At 35.2% G+C, this 24,674-nt stretch overlaps 1 protein-coding gene across 10 annotated transcripts in view; it reads left to right on the forward strand.

Annotated features, from left to right (window-relative positions):
• Camta (Calmodulin-binding transcription activator) overlaps positions 1-24,674 on the forward strand; it is a 157,132-nt gene that overhangs the window by 118,325 nt on the left and 14,133 nt on the right. For 7 of the 10 annotated variants that reach the window (XM_088046461.1, XM_088046464.1, XM_088046466.1 and 4 more), the window contains 6 exons: positions 12,592-12,659; positions 14,255-14,390; positions 21,268-21,339; positions 21,389-21,580; positions 21,623-23,102; positions 23,155-23,384. In XM_088046461.1, the coding sequence (XP_087902587.1) occupies positions 12,592-12,659; positions 14,255-14,390; positions 21,268-21,339; positions 21,389-21,580; positions 21,623-23,102; positions 23,155-23,384 (2,178 nt within the window). The remainder of the gene's footprint in view (positions 1-12,591; positions 12,660-14,254; positions 14,391-21,267; positions 21,340-21,388; positions 21,581-21,622; positions 23,103-23,154; positions 23,385-24,674) is intronic. The other 3 variants (XM_088046463.1, XM_088046470.1, XM_088046471.1) reach the window with 1 other exon arrangement.

The raw sequence follows: 24,674 nt of genomic DNA on the forward strand, positions 1-24,674 counted from the left end.
TCTAAATCTGGGCTAGGAATTCACAAACAGTAACAAATAATTGCGTTATGACTGATTAAAGTTTTTGATAGTTGATTTTTATTTTTAAAATGTTTTAATGCTAAGTATTTCCCTAGCTCAAATTTGTTTTATGAGGGTGCAGATTATCGACACCACTCGTTAAGAGTTTACTACACCTCTATTGTTGCTTTATTGCTTATTGTACTTTAAACAGTTTGCAAACTTGGCGCATCCACCATTTTTACATATTCTTTTGAAACAGCCACCAAATACGTTCATATAGTTCGCATAATTATTGTAAACTTTATTGGATTGTTTAAGGGCAAGTTTGCACCCGCATAGCTTTAGCATTGATTATCTAAATGTCATTTAATTAATCCCTCAGATGTTTACGATATCCCCACTAATTTTCGCCTAATCACCGTCCATTTAACGCCCCCATTATTCAACGTCCACTTTCATTTTCAAGCTTCCAACTTGCTAAAAATACCCACACATTTATTTTTACATTTAAGTGAAAATATTAGGTCAGTGTTGCCACCCTCCATCATCCAACATTGTTAACATTCTCACATGTCCGTATTATCCTTGTTGCGATTGTGGCCTTTAAATGCCATCGCTCACATGTTGTACGTATCGATGGTGTTTATGTGTTGCGCTAGTTGAGTTCGAATGCCGAGCGTTCGACCCCCCGTGGGGGCGCCTTGTCCTGACGGACAATAATCTACTCAACAAGGGCAAACATGGAGCGGCGTGTCCGCGCGCCGATTTGCATTAGTAATGTAACCGATGTCCTTGTTTGATAAAGGGAATGTCTCGTTTATCTGTTATCCCATAACAGTTACAGTTACTGCCGTTACGGCTGTGTCAACATAACACAATGATCCTGTACGTACGTTTACACGCTTGTTCACCACCGAGCGCTGACTGATGGATTTGATGAGTTTGAAGCATTGATCGAGATTAAGTTCGTTTTCTTTTATTAAGTTACTTTCAGCAGGAGTTGGACTAATTGAAAAATTACAATAAATGTGAATAAAAGAAATCGTTTGTCGGTTTATTTGAGCGCCGGATGCGCCGGACATGGATGTTAAAAAGAGAATGAATGTTTTCTCTTAGAGTCGGGTAACAATTAGAGATTGCTTTGATCTGAGTTTTTAGTAAGTTGTTCGTGTAGCTTTTTTAGTGTAACAAAGCAGAGAGTGAATCAAGTCCAGGTCCCCGGTGAAAATCCGATTGCTGATTGTGACACCCAAGAGAACGAGCTTTCGGAATCCTCAGCATCGCGTTTTATTTATTTATTTGTTTTTCTGTTCTTCAACCGGTACAAGTCGTACGAATTAACCAAACCGCTCGGGTTTTGCTTTTAAAAACAAATAAATAACTCGTGCTGTAATTACTTAAGAATGGAATTAATTCAGCTGCAAATAAATTAGACGAAATTTAATATAGTTTATTGTGGAATTTATGGGGGGTAGATAAAGAGGGATACATCCGTAATACAGGGTCGAAACTCTTTCCAGGCTGCCTCCGCAAACAATACATCATTATTTATCTTTCCATGTGAATGCCCCGGCGAATGCAACAACCAAAAATATATCGCTTTAATAGGGATGTGATTCGAATTTTATTCGTTCCGGCCACTTTCAACCCTGTTGGGGCGCTTTAAATACACTTTTTAATGCAAAACTAGAAAGTTTCTCGAGGCAAACAAAACCTCCGATAAGAACTGGGCGAAAACGACGATAAATTATAGCGGCGATGCCACCAAAGCGAGCTCATTATCAATTTTTTTCGCGGATAGAACGCCGTTTTTCAATTCTCCACAAACAAAAGCGTATTGATTAAAAACGTCGTGAGATGGAGTGATTTTTACATTATACAGTTGGGTAAACTTGCGGATATTCCACATTTTCTTAATACACGAGGAAAATATTGATTTCGGGAGTTTTTGCCGGGTATCCATGCAAATTCAACCCCAAAGCAATTAGACCGTTTTCTGCGAGAGGTTTTTGCGGGGCGCTTACTTAATGCAAACTATCCATCCACGATTACTTATGTGATGTAAATGTGGCGATTTTAACATTTTCTTCCCATTTTAAAGGTTTATAGTTTCCAGTAGTCAAGTAAACATTAATTTTCAAAGATAGCGTTTGCCGGTTTCAGTCACAAAGGACGACAATTCCTCCAGATAAGTTCGAGAAGGATCATGAATATGTATGGCGATGTGTTTTACCAACTTCTAGACTAATCCCAAAATTATCGTTTATATAATCGCTAAAGCGTGAGTTTTTCAAAAAAAAGCCGACGACGAGCTACTTCAGAGACCACAGCGGAACTTGCAGATACTTATTCATTTATTAAGGTAAAGGTCATTTCATAGCAGCGCTTGTTGGAATTAATTCCGCTTTGTTTTAATTATCGAATCAATAAATAATGTGCTGTGACATTTGTATTTCAACGAGCGAAAATATAAATTTTTGAAAAATCGATGCTCGCGGTGATCACGTTGAAGCCGCTGATCTAATTTTATCGCTTCAGTCAGACGAAATTAACAAGCACACAATTTAATTATTTGCTTTTTTCAATAATTGAGTACAGACGGACTGTACAATTTTTTTTTCTATTTCTGCATCCGTGGAAAACTCGCCGATAAATCATCGACTGCTGTGACAATAATTTAGGTCAATCTGTCGTTAAATTATTATTTATTTGTTTTTATTTTATGTAGTTTTTTCGTTCCACTCAGTATGTTTCTGCCTGGCCAGATGATTGCCATCCTTCCCATCTATTGCGAAACGGAAATACGAATACAAAAAAAAAATAATATATTGCACAGGAAACGGTGAAGCTTGCAAGCTTTCAGGAAATGAAAGCCCGTTTCAAGGACAAAAGACTTAGTCTCTTCTAGAATAAAGAAAAAAGTCTGCGGGAAAGGTAAATTGCATAACCCTTGGAATTATTCAATTACGGAAATCTGACAGCGGGCATGCAAATGACTGTGTGTAATATATCAACTCCCGGACGAAATCCGCAAAGTTAAACTACGGACTGTTTTGATCTGGAAGCAATTGGGATTATCGGAATTGTATAAATATGTATGAGTGTCGTGTGTATCGAGTTAAGAACGTCGAGTTTTATTTATATTTATTTCATTCCGCTGCCAATTGTGCCATCGAGTTGTAAAACTACAAATAAAAATTCGATACTATAATACGTAGCCAAACAACATGAAATATTGCAACGAGACTCATTCAGCGCTGTACTTTTTCATTTTTACCATTCATGGCCTCATAAAAACGGATCGTTTGCGCGGTTTCACAAAAACATTGCATCTTTTACCCTTCATTAAGCATAATTAAAATAATTTCAATTAAACCGAAACAGGGCTTCTAGATAATAACGGAGATTATAGCCCAGCTAGCGGTCCTTGGGGTTTCTCCGCTCCGACAGGACCGGCTTTGACGTTAAAAAAACTTATTTCATTGTGTACTTGCACCGTACGTCTCCGATTTTAGTATCTATCGGTAAACTATTAATCATCTCCTTAATCCGGCTCTGTTTCATCGCCGAGAAAGCGTGTAATGTTCTAGCAAAACCAAGTCGGTGGGGCCACATTCATTGACCCGTTATCACATAGAATTATTGCAAATATTAAGCCTTAGACTGGGCTTACGCTAGAACGAAAGGTTCAGCCCTTGTCCTAATAAATTTAGTTTACTGTGTAATTTTGTTTGGGACTACTCTTGAAATAAATTCAATGAGAATAAATGATTTGATTTATTCAGTCCGACCTTTGTCAAACTTTAAGCATAAATCATACACATTTTTGCTCCAAGGCGATCACCGTGAAATTTTTTGTACATGCAATTATCTCGACGGTCGTAAAGCTCCAATATCGCGAGTTTCGGAAGTTTTAGTGAAAAAACGAGGTTTATGCGAAGTTGGGACGGCGAAAAGTGGTGGCGAAATTAGTGGTCAGCAGCGGACAGATATGAAGAAAGTCGAAGAGGAGGAAATTGAGTTCCAAATTTACGAAAAGTTATAAGAAAATAAAAAAATTATTCACTTACAAATTTTTACCTGCATGTTAACACTACCACTTCGAAAAAATTTTAGTGAAGGATGTCAGACATTTTAGCTTGGTCTCTAAGGGAAAATTTTCCAAAATGTGTGTCTTTGGCGCTACAATTTTCCAATTTGGTGGAGTTAACACAAGACACAATAATAGTAAATTCCCCAAATTTCATAGCTGTAGGATTAAAATTACCAAATTTACGAGTTTTAGTGAAGGATGCCGGAAATTTTTGATTGGTCTCCAAAGGAAAAATTTCTAAAATTTGCGTCTTTGGCTCCACAATTTTCCAATTTGGTGGAGTTAATTCAAGACACAATAGTAGTAAAGCCCCCAAATTTCATAGCTGCAGCACTAAAATTACCAAATTTACGAATTTTAATGAAGGATGTCGGACACTGTTGCTTGGCCTCCAAAGGAAAATTTTCTAAAATGTGTGTCTTTGGCTCTACAATTTTCCAATTTAGTGGAGTTAATACAACACACAATAATAGTAAATTCCCCAAATTTCATAGCTGTAGCACTAAAATTACCAAGTTTACGAATTTTAGTGAAGGATGTCGGAAATTTTTGCTTGGTTTTTAAATAAAAATTTCTAAAATGTGTGTCTTTGGCTCTATAATTTTCCAATTTGGTGGAGTGAATACAGGACACAATAATAGTAACTTCCCCAAATTTCATACCTGTAGCACTAAAACTGTCAAAACTACAAGTTATTGTGAAGCATGAAATTAAAAAAAATTTGCATTGTCTTTCCCGGCGCATCCACCATTTCCTGTGTAATTCTCCCGGAGACAATTAGAAAGAATGCAGCTTTAACGACTCCTCTGTTATCAAACTATTACTTTAAACCTCTTTAGCGATTTTATATTAAGTTTGTAGCTTACAATGCTCTCTAATTGTTCCATAAAATAGGAACATTAATAAAAGAAGATTGCCACTGAACAATTAGCAATGAGACCTGTGGACCGAGCGAAGCTAATAAGCGATGTAATTACACATTGCTATATTTATTTAGGGTTTTTATAGGGATATAACCGTTAAATTTAAAAATGGTCGAACATCGTAACAGCGCTATCAATAGCGATTAGAAAATTCCTTTGCAATAAATAAGGGATAATAGAAATTACCGTGGAGTATTTACGGGCGTTTAAAAAATAACGTGCGCGTAGTGTCCGGTATTTATTTATATTTAACGAGCGAATCTAAAATTATGGCCGTATCCGGTGCTTAGGCCAATAAATTAGCAGATTTATGTTCGGCCCTGATATCCACTTTGGAGTTCATTTTGTCCGTAATCAGATCGTTTGTTCAGTAACAGTTAACAGCGTAGTGGGTTGTTTTCTTTCCGGCTCTTTTGTCCGGAAAAGTAAGCGGCTTACTTTAGATTTCGCACGGCGTGAAATGAAAAAGCTTTGTTTAGGATTCCTTAATAAGCTTATCCTTCGAATGTATTCTCGTTGTGTGGTTCACGATAGAAAAATTCGTATGATTCATGACGACACTCGGAGCAGAAGAGATGTTTAAATCATAACACATTTGACGCGGAAATAATTTCCAGCGAAATCTCGAAGCTATTATTTAAGTTGGAAATAAAATTACAAAATTACATTTAACGTCACGTACGAGTATTTATCAATTAAACTCGTACAGACTCTCGCAGAATGTAATAACAGACTGCGCACTAAATCATTTTCAATGCAATACACTTTGTTTCATTTTTCAATTATCTCAAGGTCTACGTGAGGCTCCTTTCCAACGTTTTCTACTTTAAAAAAGACCTTTTGTTGATAGTCGCCAACGGGCGTTGGAAGATAATGAAAAGTGCATTTTGTACAGAGACAAAGGAGAGGTAATGTCTTTCGACTCAAATAATTACAACCAGACTACCTCTATTACGTAAGGAAGCTACTTGTGGGAAACTTGAATTGGATTTTAAATTTTAATTGCCCAACAAAAACACTTTTTTTAATTCTCTTGACTGCTATTTAACCAAATTTTCAAAACCACAACACTCGTTCTCGTTTCAGACCGGAATTAATTACGACCAACAAGAGACTTGAGAGTCGGGTTACACACCCTCGACGCAAAAATTAAAAATCTTTCTAACTTTGCCGCGAAAAGGGAGAAGAAGACAGATTGTCCGCTAAATTCAACGGTTTTAACTGCCACCAATTCATCTGGTACACGATCAGTAATACTGACGTTACTTTGACGCCTCCACAAAGCTCCTGTGCATCTTTTTAAATTTAAATTTTTACTAGCCAACGATTTCAATGCTTCAAAAGCTCTTCGCGTCCTCCCCTTTGCCCTGTCGACCGTTCGGAGTTATTTAATTTAAAATGTCTTTAATGTGAAAATGTCACTAACAAAAAGCCGAAACTAGAATAGAAATATCTGCTAATAAATTTAAATGATTTTCGTGTAGTGTCAGTTCTCGTGAATATTTCAACAGGCCTGATCAAAATTTAAACAATACAATTTTTCTCCATTTAGTTCGAAAAATTCCAGCACGTTGATCTTTATCAATTTTGTATGAAATTTTTAGCCTTTTGAATTGGAAATCATACGTAGCAATGGCAGATTTTTCGATTTTATTCTAAACCTCATTTTTCTTGTAGACATTTTTTGTACACGCCAATCAGTACTGATTTTTTTAAGCTCCTACAATTCCTGCAGAATGTCAAAACAACATCGGTCATTTTTATTAAATTGTAAATTTGCAGGTATTTCATTATAACTTCATGTTTTTGATGATTATACTTTGCGATTATTAAGAAACTTGACAGGTGCTAGTGGAGCCATCTATTATTCAAAATTCACGTGTATCAAGTACAGGTTGCTAACTTATCGTCTTGAAATCCTGCTCCTTTCTAAAATTGCTTCTTTGTCATTCGGTAAATTTACTGCAGGAAAAATGAGGTATAAACAGGATTTATGGAAAATCCAAAGAGAATTTGAAAACAAATTCAAAGAAAATTTATCTGAATTTACGAAAGATATAAAGAAAATTCAGAGAGATTGAAGAAAATTTGGGAAAGTTTTAAAGCAAATTAATTCTAAGGAAAAATCAACAGACACTCAAGAGAATGTAATAAAAATTCTGAGAGAAGTTAAGCACTGTTAAGAAATAATGAGTGTGTAATCCAAAAAAAGTATTTAAAAATGTGAACAGAATTTAAGAACAATCTTTAGAAAATTTAGAGGCTCTAATTCGAATTTAGGATAAATATAAAAAATGTTCAGAGATTAAAGTAAGTCTAAGAAGGATCTAAAACGAAATAATTCTAAGGCAAAATTAGCAGACTCAAGAGGATCTAATAAAAATTCCAAAAAAATCATTGTGAGAAAATATATGTGAAATCCAAGAAAAGTATCTAAAAATGTCAACAAAACTTGAGGAAAATCTAAAAATTTTGAGCATTTATGAACAATTTGATTAAACCTGAAAAGAATGATAATCTAAAACGAACTAGAGACTCTAAGAAAATTCTAATAAAATAAATAAATATAAAAAAAATTCAAAAAAATCATTTTGAGAAAATATATATGAAATCCAAGAAAAGTATTTAAAAATGTCAACAAAACTTGAGGAAAATCTGAAAATTTTGAGCATTTATGAACAATTTTATTAAACCTGAAAAGAATGATAATATAAGACGAACTAGAGACTCTAAGAAAATCCTAATAAAATATAGAAATTCTTGAAAATACAAGAGCTAAATAGAAAATTCAATAGTTTGTACATCCTAGGAAAATATAGAAAATCTAAAAAAATCAACTCTCCTGCTGATTTTCGGTAAATTCTCTGCAGGAAAAATGCCGTATAGAGCTGTTTGTAAATTTTAACTTCCGATTTTTTGCACTTCAAAGGTTAATGTTTTGAATAGACATAATTTCCGTCCAAACTAAAAGCGCCAGTTTTATCCAGTAGTTAAACGATAAAATGTTTACTGTTGAATTTACATAAATATACAGTGTGGTAACAGAAATAAATGCAGTAATTTGCATTCCTGCCTACTGGATCCAGAGAAAGTCTAAACATACCGAATAATTTTAATGTCAAAGTTAAATATTGAAGTTATAAATTTGGAAGTAGAGTTAAGACACGAGAACATTCCCTTTCCATCAAACAAAATGGGCCACTCTGTAGATTCTGTACACAGCGTGGGTTTTGGAATTACTAAAGATAGACTTTACAACTTGAAATGTAGTTAAAACCAAGTACATACTATGAATACGTAAGCACCTTAAACGAAATGTGTCTGTTGAGAGAAAATGATGTAGACTCCGCTCTGATTAAGATAGTGGAACAGTAAAAAATCTTCGATTTGCGTTAAATGGATGGGTCAGGGTGTCGTGTGTTTAGCTTTCGTTTATTGATTCGATGAAATTTGAATTTGAAAAAGTGACCGAGCGATTAAAACACGAAATAGGAGGAATATAATTCGAAATCGATGAAGTAATAAATCGTGTTCGATTTCAGGGGCTGCTCTCGGGCTCGGTAATATTTATTGCGACATCAGGACCGAACTCGATTTTTTCCTGACCAAAACAAATTTAAAGATTAACTATTGGGTCAGAGGGAGGTTAACGAGGGTGCTGGGAATAACTATAACATTTTAATCGATCTCTGTGTTTCCTCATTTCTGCCACCGATGAATATGCATAGGTAGATTTATTTTACAGTTAATTACAGTTTTGCAATGCAAATTTATTGTAGACTTCTATATTTAGGTTAAGATAGACGTTATTGTGTGGTGTTTCATATTTCGATAACACTCTCAACAAAGACTCACTGCGAATGCCTGACTTGAATTTATTACAATATGAAATTTCATAATTCATAACAACATTAATTTGCATGTATCAACGACAAACTTTAAATAAATTATTTAATTATCACTCAAGTCAACGGCAAACTATGAGGGTTTTATTTATTGCCGTTTCACGTGCGGAACCACTGTCATCAAAAATCTCCCCACAATTTTTCACCTTCTTTTCAAAAAGTAATCAGATCGCTGAAATTCTTTATGACGAGTCATTAAAGCACAATATAACTTTATACGGTCATTAGTATTTCAGGAAAAGTGTAGTTATACATCTTTACGATGGCACAATCTGAAAAGAACAATAAACAAGAGATGTTAACTCGCAAGTTCATAAATTATCTGGAATACAATTAAAGTTTACGAACAATAATTTCAAGAACCTACCCGGCCAATGATATTTCTTCAATTTTAATTAAAACACCAGTTTTACCAACATGATTTATTAATGTTCTCTGCTGACCCACACACGCCAACACGCAGTACTACCAACTGTTGGTAAAAATGAATTATGCGTGATATTTTTACGAGGCACGCAATTGTAACACAACAGACAGTACGTCTTCAGATGATTGAAATATTTTCCAAAGTTTCCACGATAAATTAATAAGGTCTTAATATCCCCGCTCGCACTTTGCGCGAAATATTCAAAACATTTCAAACTGTTGTCTTCATGATAATTTATGAAAAATTGGAATTCCGTGCGTATCCAGCACATTAAACAGATGGATACGTCTATGTCTTCTTGCTGAAAGGAATTTCTTTCGTTGAATAATTTATTACGGGAAATGTGCCTAATTTAATTTCCGTGTTGCCTACGTCATGTTAATATCTCGTCTTTTTTAATTTTCTCGGAGAAAAAAAATAGCGGGGGTAATTAAATTTGTCGTTGTTTTCCTCGGTATGCTAATGTTTGAGCCTTTAGTGCATAAATCGCAAAAGTAGGTCGCGAACAGAAATAATAAAGGTACTAAAACCAATAGGAAAACTGCATAAAAGTGTAACATAAATGGAAAACGTAATATTAAGGTAATATAAACATTGGGGAAATTCAGGAGTGGAATGGCTTTTATATAGATTACCTGAAACGATAAGAAAAGTCAATTGTGTTAACCGAACCTCCATGAATGATGCCATCGGGAGATTTTCCTAGATGCGGTCTAAATAAACGAAGATCTCTTATCTGCTCAACAGTTCCGTGAAAATATTTAAAAAAGAACCATAAAATTGGAGATTTCAAAACATTCCTGTTTATCTGGGGCTCGTCTGAATTTCCTTCGGGGGCGTCCGAGTTAATAAACATTCTTCTGTTTGTTTAAAAATACGTAACCATGAAATAACATGTAAAATAATCCCCGAAGACACATAAAACCAACATGAAAAAATAACTGACTTTCATCATATCCTCTGCGATAATTTCAATATTGTCGAAATAGTTTTGACAAGGGTAAAACATAAATCCTTTGAAAAGACAAATCATAATTTTATTCATATAAATGTTATAGCGAACTAGCTGAAAAGCGCCGAGCTTTTATGTAAAAATATATGACATTAGAAAGAAAATCCCTCTGTACTGGAGAAACTGCTTATGGCAGCTTTGTTCCCAGTTAGGCCGAGACGAACAGTTATCTTCTTAGTTTGATGGCGCTCCAGAGCCAGATATTATCCAGTGATTCCACTTTATATGTGAATTAAATTAATGTTTGATTGGAGCTTGTAGTAATGCCCGCTCACAAACAGACTTTAACTTTGCATGGCTGACTGTGGCAGCAACCTTTTGAAATCGAGCAATTTAACTCGTATTAAAAAGTGTGTGTGCATCGTGCACTTTTATACATTTACTCTGTTGTTGACTCATCCATTTTAATAACAACACGGAGGCCAGCGCATGAAATACACCCTCAGAGACCCTAAATGACAGAATGAAATTACCAAGGAAAGAGAAATGGCCCCAAAAGAAAGTTTAACATTCGTCAAGGTTAGCCACGAGTTGTTTTACTTCTAAACATGCCTCTCTTATCGAGGATAATCTGGTTTGACTTTATACGCGGTGTTTTCCCGAAATTTTAATCTCAGTCCTGGAATTAGCTCCGCTGATTACGGAGCGTCCGAATTAATTCCGATGAAGGGATCGTAAACTAGCAGCGTTGACAACGCTATTAATTTGCATTTCTAGAAGATAAGTGCGAGTATAAGAAGTGGGCAAAAACAAAGGGGAAATATTCTGCAAGAAGGACGACAGGGACTTTCCCGACCAAGATATATGGGGAATAAGCGCGACATGGGGCCGTATTAATCACGAAAGCACGAAATGCTAATTAAAGATTCCATAGACTTGCCCAAATTCAACGACAAAACTGCACAGCATTAGCACGCTTTCGATAATAATTTCGTATTAAAATTACGGACGTGCATCTGTCGCCATAAATCCGCTCGTCTATTTTAATAACATTTTTGTTCAAACACTGCACTCAGCTTTAATATAAATTTATGCAACGCAGAACGAAGGTTAAATGTGTGTTATAATATCTGCGCGTTTCTTTCCTACATTTTCCGGTTAATTTTCCGGATTGTTTCTTAACGGCATTAAAATTCCTCAAATTTCTTTATTAATTACGCTCTTTATTGCGTTCTCCGTTTCAATACAAACTTCGCTCCGTGATAATTTCAGAAATTCAAAGTTAACTGGAAATGCTAATTTACTCCGCAATTTCACTGCCAAATTCCACTCATACATAAAAAACATGGTCCTGGAAATTTACGCCACCATCAAAACACGAAATTGTTTTTTAATCAGGCGGATCCTGATTAAATGAAAAATGTGTTTTTTATCCAAATAACATATCAAATCCGCCATGAATTAAAATTTTTGATGAACTACCATCTGAAATCAATATCACCGCAGCATTCTAATAAAAGTGACTCATTAACGGCCAAACACGTGAAAAAACTGAGAATCAAAACAAAAAATACCACGATAATAGATCAACGACACGAATAACTATTGGAAAACGTCCAAAAATAGTATTTATTATGGTCGTTATTATAAATCTTGCTGATTGTTTAGCAACACACAAACTCTTGTTGCTACTTTTAAATCCTGAAACTTCCTATCTGTTTAGTCCGATCGCATTCATTTTAAATTCTAATTCCCGAAGGCTTTATCATATCTTAACGTCCGAAGTTCGGAAAGCCCGAGCCAATATCGCTCCTAAAAGAAGACATCAGCTTGTAAAATAATTGCGGTTTAGAATTTGAACTTGACTTTTCCGAGGCGCAAATTAGAAAAATTGGAACTGCCATAAAGAAAGATTTATGCATCGTAGGTTAAAAGAAAAAACAAACTGGAACGCGTCCAAGAAGCTCAATAACCATAATTTTTTTCGTACACTTTCAACAAGACAGTAGTTTTTTCAAGCAATTTCTTTGATTCCGAGCGCTTCTATCTACTGAGGCCATATTTCCGTTACGGTAATAAATTGGATTTGTACACACTTTGATGTTAAGAAGTACTTAAAATTTCAATGCTTGTACACGAGCGCTTTTAAGAGATTGATCCCTCACAGGAGAAATTGAATGTTTTCAGTTCAGCTGTCTCCATTCAGGTAAATAAATCGATCGGTTGTCTGGTTCAGATCTTTCCTTCATGTCTGTATATTGTTAATTAAACCGTTTTCTTCTTTACAGGAAATCGCAGCCATCCTTATCAGTTTCGATCGGCACGCAGAATGGCAGAGCAAGGAGGTCAAGATCAGGTTCGTTCAGATTTTTTAATAACTCCTAAAATAAAACTCGCGGACCCTTCCAAACTTCCAATTTATATTTTAGCATTTCAATTCGACGATTATTTTTAGAATCGCTATTGTAGCATTTTTATCACCGTTCTAAATACGTTTCCTAAGCACGAGCACAATTAAATCCAAAGTTTTATCGTAAAAATAGAATGTGCACACAAACTGCAACCGCTGTAATGTTTTCCGTGTTTCTAATTCGATAAACAATCGGAATCTTGATTTGAGTTTTAGACAGAAGGAAGAAAATTACTTCTCTTACTCATACCAACTGTCCTTACTTACACAATGGACCAAGTTTTTCCACACTGATTAAAATTTCAAAAAAAAAACTCCTGAATCTAATTCGTTTGAAACTCAGCATTGCATTTAGTTCTGCTCGTGTCTGCAGTAAAGTTGAGGATTTAGAGGCAACGCTTTTCGATTTTAATTGCGATCAACTTGTAATTACAATTTTAATGCAATGTAAGTTTGTTCTTTATGGATTGTTCGGATTAATTAAAACAAGTTTAATTATGATCGGTTTATTACCACACTTCTCAAAGTTTTATGCCGAAAAAATTAGTCTCTTATTAAAGAATACCACTTTCAACAAAATTTAATATCCCGGTTGTATGATTTTAATTATGACCCATTTTCATAAACTTTCCCGTGTGAGCGAAACGCGTTTTATTGTAATAAAAAAAACAACCAACTTCATTAGTACGTATTCAAAACGGGGCAGATTTATAAAAGATAAAATGTTTTTCTTTCACGCTTATAAAGGCGAATTAATTCGTTTAGCTATTTTTTATTTTTATTAACTTGTTTGAATACAGTCGATTCCATTTTTTAGTTTTGTTGTTTCAACAAGTTTCAAAGAGACTTTAGATAAATTTCAGTTAGTTATTTTAATTAAAATAACTTTAAAGGTTTTCACTTGAATATCAGACGAAAAACTTGCAGTTTTTATTTTAACTCCCAACAAAGACTGCCTTGCCTGTTGATAACGTGGAAAAATGAAAATTGTAATTTTTGTCATTGTCAAATATCAATTCTCGTTTCCTTTTTCTTTGTATATCGCGATTTTCGTAGTCGAATGAGTTCTTTCAGGATTCAGATATAAAATTCTAGTGACTTTCCCGTGGATCCTATTTAGGTAAAAATAAGTCTGCGATTTTTATGACATTACTCAAGTAGGAAAACGTTGAAGTTAATAAAGCGGAAGCGCCGCGTCAAGTAAAACGATCAGCTCCGAGAAAGAGTGTCTAGCTCGCGAATTCTTCTATTTAAAATCGACTGTAACAATTTTCTTTCTATTCTATTTGCGTTGTGTTGACGCGAGTCCTGTCAAGTGTGAAATAAAATCGCATTTATTATTTAAATGTGCCTCCGACTCGGTACAGTGATTACATGGTCCAGTTGTGTGCACTGCATATTTTCGCAAGTTTCTTACGTATTTGTCTAGCAAAATTGAAAACAAAATGAAAAATAAACATTGTTTGAGTTATTTGTTTTCTTGTGTCCCTTAACGTCGGACCGATATTATGATGTTAACATAACATATTTTCCTATTCCAGGCCGAAAAGCGGTTCCATGCTGTTGTACAGCAGGAAAAAAGTGAGGTATCGCCGCGACGGCTACTGCTGGAAAAAGCGGAAAGACGGCAAAACAACGCGCGAAGATCACATGAAACTAAAAGTACAAGGAACCGAGGTGAGTCCGATTTTTAGGAAGGAATTTAATAACGCCGAGACTTCCATGTGAAAGCTTAATCATATCAAATGAGATGAGTTTCTGGGAGATCGGGGTTAGTGATGTGTAAACAAACAAAATTGGAGGCTGATGAAAAGCTCCAATTCCTACATGCTCCTCAGAGTTAGAGCTTTAAAAAGCGTCAGATTCGTCATTAATTAGACCGCCGATAATCTCGAACAAAAGCTCACTCTCCAGAATGTCTGAATTGAAAGCTTTAGAGCTTCTGCGAAAGCTCAGCGCTCATGCGATTCACTCTTTCGAATTAAACAGAATTAAAGGGCGTACACGTTTTATCTTGTTCGATCTCTGCCGGAAACTGTGGAAAGATGCACATGTGTTCCGTAACCTTTTTGCTGCCAGCATTAAATTGTTTAATTCCATGTAATTAAAGCTGCTCCTTTTTGCCGATATTTAACAAGAGGGCATTTGCGACTACGCTAATAACACTGTGTAACAAAATTTTAGAAAAGTCATATTTATCTGATTTTTTTTTGTTATTATAGTTGCAATTTGGCTTTCTTTTAAAGAATATAAATATCATTTGCGTGAGTTGTCCCCAAGAAAAATAATAAATTTATTTGTTTCTCGCTTTGGAAAATTTACAATTATATTTATAAAATAAAAGAAAAGTGTTAAAAACCAATAAACCATGAAAATAAAATGCGGTTTTACGTTAAAAATTCAAAATAAAATTTTTTTTCTTTTCTTTTTTGTTAGAAAATCGAAAATTACAGCAAACCTAAAATAGCAGTTAGTGAAATGATCGTAAAGTTCTCTAGATACTGGGATTTGTAAATGTTATTGACTTTAAAGACTCACCAATACCTTTAGACTCGACAAGCAATTTCCACAAAAAAAGAATCCTTGACATAGCCGATTTGGAGATTTTAATGCCGAAATAGACTTTATAGGCTTCCCAAAATTTCGGCGTGGAAATTATTTAAAGTTTTAGTTATTTAATTGTTATATAATTTGTTATAATTGTTACGTAGATAAATAGATCCTCAAATAATTTACATTGTCATGTTGTAGGCACTTTTGAATTTGCAGTGAGGAAAATAGCGAAAACAGAAATTTTTGAAAATTTTGTTTTCTTTTAATATAACGACATTTTGACAAAACCAAGGTCAAAAAGTACGTTAGTCTCTAACGATAAATATGAAAAAAATAACAAATAAATTGACCAAGTAATTTCAACCGTGCAAAGAAAATTACAAATCCTCCAATTAAACGCGTTTCGCGGAAAAAAACCCTCATGATTTTATTGCCGTTTAAAAGTTTTATTTTCAAAAATAGATTTCCTCTAGTGCCTTTGAATGAATATCCAATACCGGTTGATTGACATGTCTTAAAATAGATTCTGCACATGACACATCGTCTGAGAAAGGAAGTGTTTACAACGAAATAAAATTTCAAGTCGTGGGCTAGAATTCTAGTCCTTTTCGGTCTCGTAACAATAATTCATTTGGTCGCGAAGGTGGGTGAAGAAGGTCCGATTCGGAAAGCTGCAATATTAAAAAGTTTTAATTGAAATATGCATTTTTCAGGTAGAAATCTTGTCGGCCATGCTCATGTAAAATGCATCAGTGTTGTAGGACGGAACCACGAGGGCCTTAAAGAGATATATTGCACCTGGTTAATTCATTCTCGGCCATTAAACGCGGGTTAAAAAACCATAAACATTTTTACGCTTCTCAGATGAGCTCCTTCTGTTTTGTACCACTTTTTATCCTCTTAATTATACCTCCAGGCCGCGCCGAAATCTTTATAATTTAATGGCGGATTAATTTTTTCGTAGTGGAATTTAATTAACCCAAATATTTGACCGTATTTCACGCTCTTCCGCCGTTATTTATTAAAACCCGACCGCACCACTTCGCAAATATTAAGAGTAGAGGCCATCGAGGAACTTTTTCGCATTTTTTACTTTGGCCCCTTAAGGCAACCGCGAAGGCGACCCTCCCATTTCAGGACATTAAATTCGACAAGGCCGGTTCCGAACACGGTCAAAAAGTCGAGGAAGCGTGTTGGGGGCGGAATTCTAAGGAGGAGGACAAATTCGGGTTTGTGGATGGGGCGGAATACTACTTCTTCCGTAAACAAGAATCGATTTAAAAATAAAAAGGGCCGACACCGTTGTCGTGTTCGGGAGAGGGAAGGAAACCGCTTTCGAAGGTATAAAACGAAATTATGAATGATACATTTTTGGCCGGAACAATGGAATTTACATAATGTAAACCTATAGAGGGCAACTTTAATTTCAACACTGTGTTAAAACGGAAATCCTCGATAATCACACCAGGTTCTTGGATTTATCGTAAAAACTCGGATTAAGGGCATTTGCATTTATGCCCTCCTCAACTTACCCTTATGACACTACTCAACAAACCGAAACATTTTAGTAACTTTCTGGAGCAAAACGGATTCTAACTTGATTAATAAAATCAGGTCTGACCTTCTAAAATTAATTTAGTATTTATGGACGAAACTTTGTTCTCCGACTCCGAAACAACACACCGCCACTGGATCACTTACTTCTTCATGCTTTCGTATCAATCCAATTTTCAGTTTGATTTAAAATGTTTACTAGAAAGAATTTCAATACACATAAAGAAAGCTGTTTTCTGAAATAACATCAATTTGCTAATGAAAGGGTGTGAAATTTGCTTCTGGGATTTGTGCCAAAACTGAAGAGTTATTTTTTCTTCATACTTTATTTAACATCGGAACAATTTAAGTGTATTTTGAAAATATTAGCCACGATTTATTTTTATTTCGTGCTCACCTTAGCACGTTTTACCTTTGTCCAACGGCTGTCGCGCGATTTATCATTTCATGGTCGTGAAGCAACATTTTGAAAATGGGAGCTGAAATTCGACTTTAATATTATCAGGGTTTTTCCATAAAAATCCACTAAATCCAATTTAAAAACGGTAGCAAAAGCTAAAATAAATAAATACAAACATGGAAAATTTAATTCAATTAGCACGAAAAATAGCACAAATTACCTGAATTTAATTTAATAACATTAAATTGCGATTATATCTTAATTTGGAAACTACGTTATGCTGACTGTAACAATGCATTGTATTGTTTTTTTACAAAAGCAATAATTGAAATATGAATTTCAATTTGTTGAAGTAATCAAATAGAATATTCCGCTTAATGTAAAACACAATTATTTATAACTGCCGGTAGTTAATTTGCCCCTCATTATACATTTATTTCATTACAAACATGACATCGTTGTAATTGATAAAATAAATCAAAGAAAGAGCGCTCGCTGAAATGTTATAGTTTTAATATAGTTTTATAGATAGAATTAAAATCGTATTTTTACTAGCACTGACTTCTTGAAGCGCTGTAATATTTCGTTATTAGTGGTGATCGTAAAAGAAAATTTACCATGAAATGATTTTCTTTGTGTTTTCGTTTTCTCCCAACATCAAAGACATTTTTTAAACAGCCAAGTTAGTTAAGCGTCTCATAAAATTATTACAAATATTTCAACAAGAATCTGCATGAAAGCCACTTTCGGTTGTAATACTTGAAATTCAGTTCATAAATTCACCACCGCTCACGGTGGTATTATATTTTCAGAAAATGTTTTCCATGGAGACAAAGTTGCAAACTTATACGAGATGGACTTTTCTGATATTTTCCCCTTGTCCTTGATTATATCCGAGGAAATCAATAAGAAATGTAGTTAATGCGATAAGAGCCGGCAAAACGAGCTCTACAGTTTTAGGCGTTTGTAAGCGGCTTGATTTATTGTTGTGCTTAAAGGCTTTCTGTCGAATCGTACAATAATATCTACTTATTTGTTGCAATAATGAATATTAATTGAGCAGCGAGTTTCTCTGGTGTCTAATTATGATTTCTGAGGGTAATTTGCATCGAAGGTAAATTTCAATTAATTTGTTGACGAAGACTATTTGTCAGCATACAGAGCGTCTGGAAAAGGTGCGATTAATATCATTAGATCTGTTTTTTACGCGTGAAATAAAAGAATCAGTTTCCGGTGCCTTATTCAAAACCGGCCCAGAAACACGCCTTAAAACATAAAACGAAATTATTAGTTCGCGCAGTGCACGCTTTACTTGCTTCGTCCTTCGTTCGCAACAATAGAATCTAATATAGCACATATGGAGTTTAGTAATAAGGCAGTTTAAATTCATACAGCCCCAACTCGGCCGACTTTGATTAAATCACACTGTCATGTCACGCGCTAAACACAAAAAAAGCCATCGGCTTTTTACGAATCTCCCGGTTTAATCTCGAATTGTATCGCTATCATAACCGAAAGGTCTCCTTTTATTAATTGGAAGCTCATGTCAAACTTGACGTACTGTTTGTTATTGCATCTAGGTAAAAAAGCCGCCAACATACGAAAATCTTCGTTTAATTAATCAATGAGTCGAGGCCGTACGTATTCATACAGGATTTTTAATATCACTCAGTATGATGAATGGTTTCCATTAGGAACGTCTGTCGAGATCGTCGTGGGGACGCGTGTTAACTATTTCATTTATCATTTATAAATGTATCAAGCGTAACTTTATAACACGTCATAAATGCCTTAATGATTTTTTCCGGAAGATTGTGTGTAATTTAATTGCGGCAATTACCATAAGCCGACGCTTTTTTTCTTTTCCGTTTAACACGTTTCGTTCGCGAGCTTTTCAAGCAGACAGCTGTTTTGTTAACGTTTCAACGATTGTGGCTCCATTATTACGGACCAATCAACGGAATTTTCGGATCTTCTCGAATAACGCACGGCTGATCCTTTTGATATCGACGGATCCTATTGCCATTGTCGCTGGAGCTTTCGAACAGGCAAACACAAAAACTGCAGTTATTGGGACGTTTAAGCAGATGTTACGCGGATGGGTTCTTTTCATAAACGACGGCAAAAGCGCAAAATTTAATATTTCGTTATGATTATTATTCCCATTTGATTCCAGAGGTGCGCATTATGTGGGGATTTGCGTTTTCGTTAAATTAAACTCGTTTTTCTAATAACCGAACTGCACGAAATGGGTTTAAGGCACAGAAAATGAAAGGCAAATTAAAAGAGAATTTAAAAAGAATTTGCACAAAGACACCGAAAAACAAGCCGTAGAAATTTTGAAGAATGAACGGAAAAGCTGAAATAAAGTTATGGAAAATCTAAAGACTCTAAACGGGATCCGAAAAAAAGAGAATTTAGACGCTCTATTCCGAATCTAAATACGTAAAGAAAATAAAAGCGGATCCAAAAACAATTTAAAAAGATTTATTTATAAACAAAAATTAAAAACAGACCATTAAACAATCTAAGAAAAATTGTAAAATTAAAAAATTTCTAGAAAACCTTGAAAACACAATAAGAATGGAGATAGAGGAAAATTAAAGAGAATTTAAGAATGTGAAGAAACTTATTAATTAATTATTAACAGCTATTATTATTTAGAAAATCTAAAATGAATTTAAAGTGAAATTATAGAATCTCAGGCAAATCTAGACAATTTAAAATAATTCAAGAGTCTAAAAAATATGAATTCTAAGGTAAAAAGTATCCAAACTAATTAAAAAGAATCAAAAAAACATGTGAAGTGTAAAAGTAAAAGAAAATCTTAGAGAATTCGAAAATGTAAATATAAATCTAGAGAATCTATGGAAAATTAATCAGCAGAATTGAAAGAGATTTATCGAGAAAGAATCCACAAAGGATTAAAGAATCTAGAGAAACCAGATTGAATCTAAAATAAATTTTTATCGAATCGAAGGAAAAGAAAATAATAATTTACCAAAATCTAGAGAATTTAAAGAAAAATTAATAAATATTTGAGCAGTGTAGAAAATTTAAACAGAACCGAGAATTTAAGAAAAATTTAAACACAAATTATAATCCAGAGAAAATAGAGGATGAGAATCTAAAATTAATCTAAACAGAACTGTTATATTTAGAAAATCCAAAGAAAATGAATAAAGAATATCAAAAAAATTTAAAGAGAATTAAAAGTAAAGGTACCCATATAATTCTAGAGAATCTAAAAAACTCTAAAAGCGTAGAAAATTTAGGCAGATGCAATTATTATGTATCTACTTATATATTTTAAGGGGCCCAATTTTCTCGTGCCACCCAAATCTCTCACTGCGGTTTTGAAAACTAACTTATCACGATCGAATTAGGATAATTTTCAAATTATTCCGGCGCATCCACCATTTTAGTCCACAAATTATTTTACAATTATATCAAACAAAAATCAATAATCATACAATTTTCATAATTTCCTGTTCGCTTGTCGTAGATTCTTAGAATAAAAACTGAAAATCCCCGTGAAGTAAGCACATGCACATATCTCAGACATACGTTTTATAATTTTTTTATTGATACTTCCGTTTTTTGCCCGAAATAATTTACAAAGCTCCATAGCTTATCTTTACAGCTACCTCTGCGGCTCCCATATTTTTATATAATTTCACATTATTTTTTATTACTCAAAGTTTTAAAAACGTCATTGTCGTAAAACTCAAGTGCAGTTTCGGTCCCCGGATGTCCCTTTTCGTAAAACGCAATATTTTTATTATTTTCAGTAAAAATACTGCACTTGGAAGCCGTAAAAATTTAATGATGAAAAAACGTAATGTCACAGACAATGAACTTGAATAATTCCTATTAATTTTTTGCTGGGTAGTACAAGTAGTTTCAACTCCGCCATTTCCCGGGAACTCATTCCTTGTAATGGTTTTATGAAGTTTAATAATACTCAAAGAGGCACAGAGTTGAAAATTAGTAATATTGAAGTTTTCTTTAACGTGTTGACTGTAATCCTTCGTCATTTATTTTCAGTGCATTTACGGTTGCTACGTCCATTCAGCGATATTGCCGACGTTCCACCGGCGATGCTATTGGCTCCTTCAGGTTGGTAAGACAATAAGCACGGCTCTCTGGCTAATTCTTGGTTTTGCAGAACCCTGATATAGTTCTAGTCCATTATTTGAACGTTCCGTATCCGGACGACAACAAACTAGCCGTGATAACCCCAAGTTTGGCCTTGTGGGCCGACAAGAAAGAGTGGACAAAAGACGAACTTGTCTCACAATTGAAGCCCATGTTTTTCAGCGAAGACGAGCCAGACTTAAACAACGAATTAGAAATATCGGTAATTACCATTGTTCTTAGAAACAGAGTAAGGTCTTAGTAGAATTTTAAATTGCAGACTGCTGAAACTGTAGAAGCTATTGTTAGTCAATTAATGGAAAAACAACGCGTGGCACGTCAAGCTGCCTTAGTTAAACAATTAGAATGCGGTTGTCCTGATTCTACGTGCGCTGATGGCAAAAGCTGTTCTCATCCAATGCGAAGGATTACTTCAGCGAAAGATGTGGCGTCTCCTTTACCCAGCTCCAGTTCCAACTCGAGACCTCCTAGCAGTGCAGATAATAATAATCAAGTCTCGTCAACCACAGGCTCTGGATCTATGCTTTTAACCAACAATAATTCTCCCAGAGTTTATTCAAGAGAGCCGCGGAATCATCAGAGTGGAGGTCAAAGTAATTGTTCGTCTAGTTCCGGAAATACGCCACCGTTGGTGTTGAGTTTGAGTCAAATTCAAGGAGGTGGAGGACTTCTTATTCTCAACAGCAATTCCGGTGGCTCTCCTAACAGCAGTAATCATCAGAATCTAGTTACTCCAGTTTCTGTCGCTAATTTCGTTTGTAATACTAACAGCAGAGGAATGCCCAAGACCGAAACCCGCAACGGTCACCTTGTTCTCAAACAAGAAGTGATGGATACCAATCCATCGTCTTGTTGTCACTCTTCTTCCAAACAAGATATCAAAACAAACCAAAGAGAAACCAAAATGGAAGTTAATGAAAATATGAGACAATCAGTATTTGATAGCATTTCGTACAGCAGACATCAGCAGCAGCATCATCAGACTGAAGTAGTAATGTCGAGCGCGCCCTCAACTCCATCCAAGCACATGGACACGAGCCATGAAGAAGTGATAGAAGACTACAAACAAAACTTCTGTGGTGACACGGTGGTTCTTCTCGGAACTGACAGTAGTGGTTCTTTAGTTAGCAAAAGCGACGGTTCTTCCATTATCAACAGTGGTTTTTTCAATGAAACCCTCGATTTATCTCAAGAGGACATTCAAAGAACCCTTTCAGCCAACATGCCTCTGTGTTCATACGACTTAGGTACCCATCAAAGGCACAATTCCGACACCTCCAACACTAGCCAGAACAAAAACCACACCGAGCAGCAGAACATGACGCAAGAAATAAACAACTTCATCGACAGTTGCGATGTGGTCGTGTCCCCGACTCACGTCGTCGACGACGACGTTTTCGTTAATTTGGATGCTTTCGACATGTTAGGGGAATTCCCGGATTTAGAAGGGCTAGATTCTGGACACGCTGCGCTCCTTGATGTAAATCCGTCCGCTGGCCACAGACACGAGAAGAATCACAGCGAACAAACGTCAAACGACAGCTCGATGGAAGGCTCCGCTAAGATCACCGATTACTCTCCAGAATGGGCGTATCCAGAAGGCGGTGTGAAGGTCCTAGTGACAGGACCCTGGCACTCATCGGGCCCTTATACTGTACTGTTTGATACATTCCCGGTGCCCACGACTTTAGTACAAAGTGGGGTTTTACGTTGCTATTGTCCAGGTTTGTTGACGATAATGAGTTTAGTTCCATTCAAACGGGTCGATTTTTATAGCGCATGAAGCAGGACTAGCGACGCTTCAAGTAGCGTGTGATGGTTATGTGATTTCCAATTCTGTGATATTCGAATACAAGTTACCACCCAGGGAGGAGCAGGTCGCTGCTCCTGAACCGAAAATTGAGAGATCGAATGACAATTTACTCAAGTTTACGCTTCTACAAAGGCTCGAGGCCATGGACGACAGACTGCAAATAAAACAGGAGCCCACCGACGGCTCAGATTGCGTAAGCAATTTTATTTATATTCGTTCTATTCGTTAATACTTCATAATCATGCGTTAATAGCTCCATTAATGAACGGTTGGCGGAAATTGTTATTTAAGATACAAAAAATTAAATTATTCTTTACTGCCATAAATGCTACCAAGACTTTTAAAACGTGTATCTGACAACGTTTTATCTACGAGTGTTCTCCATTTCTAATTTATGGAAAAAGTTAATTAGAAATCATTAGTCATAAAATGTCGAAATAAAATTTGCCAGCTGGGCCTTCACTAAACGACTACTTTTTGCAGGATTGTAGATAACAGCTATTTTAGCATCTATTTCGCACGAGTAACAAACAAAATTTTTTCTACAATCACATTAAAATCGAACAAAATTTAAAGAAAAATACTTCAAACGACAGTTCTAACAGTAATTTCAAAATTGACCTTCATTTGACGGTTTTGGGGTGGAATTTAATCACGATTTAATCTGCCTAAATTTTTACGCAGATTCAATTGTTAAAATTCGAGCAGTCGGGGCGAAAATGCGTGAAATCTCATAAAAATCGGTAAATTTGTTACAATTTCAACGCCTGTCAAAGTGACTTTTTCATAATTTGCTGTGTAACAGAGCTATTTCCGCATTCGTGTTGAATGCGTTAATAGACCATTTCCACATAGAATGTGTTAATAGCTTCGTTACTATAGCAACAAGTTGTGAAACGAAATATTCTCATGTTCAGGCCGAGGTAACATTTCGCCCGAGTAGGGAACAAGATTTTTTCTATAAATGGCAGAGAAACCCATTACTTAATCACTACAAATTCCTGTCAAAGTGACATACTTTTACGCACTCTTATGGCACTTTTACGCACTTGGATCGAAAAGTCGGAATGACGAACAAAACGTCAACTTTATGTGACGTTCAAGATTTTTTGTCCGCGGCTGTAGCTATTTTTACAGTAAGCTGCGAAATTGTAACATTTTACGCACTAGACTTTTTTAAAGGGACTTTACGCCGTAACATCCATTTCGCACGACTGCCAAACAAGGTTTTTTCTACAATCGCAGCAAAATACAAAATTTAACGATAAAAGCTTCAAGTGATAGTTCTGACGATTTCAGACTGTGGATTTAACGATTGGAAATTGAGAAATCTGCGCAAATATGCGTGAATTATGGCAAAAGTCAATAAACCATCCATAATTGTGGGTACAAAATCCTTGTTTACTTATAATTTCAAATGGTGTCAAAATGACATAATTTTACGCACTTGTATCAAAAAGATTGACATTTTGAAATGAAAATG

The sequence above is a fragment of the Gnatocerus cornutus genome, chromosome 9 (genome assembly GCF_029298725.1).
Source record: "Gnatocerus cornutus isolate USDA-ARS CGAHR chromosome 9, icGnaCorn1.1, whole genome shotgun sequence".
NCBI classification, from domain to species: Eukaryota; Metazoa; Arthropoda; class Insecta; order Coleoptera; family Tenebrionidae; genus Gnatocerus; species Gnatocerus cornutus.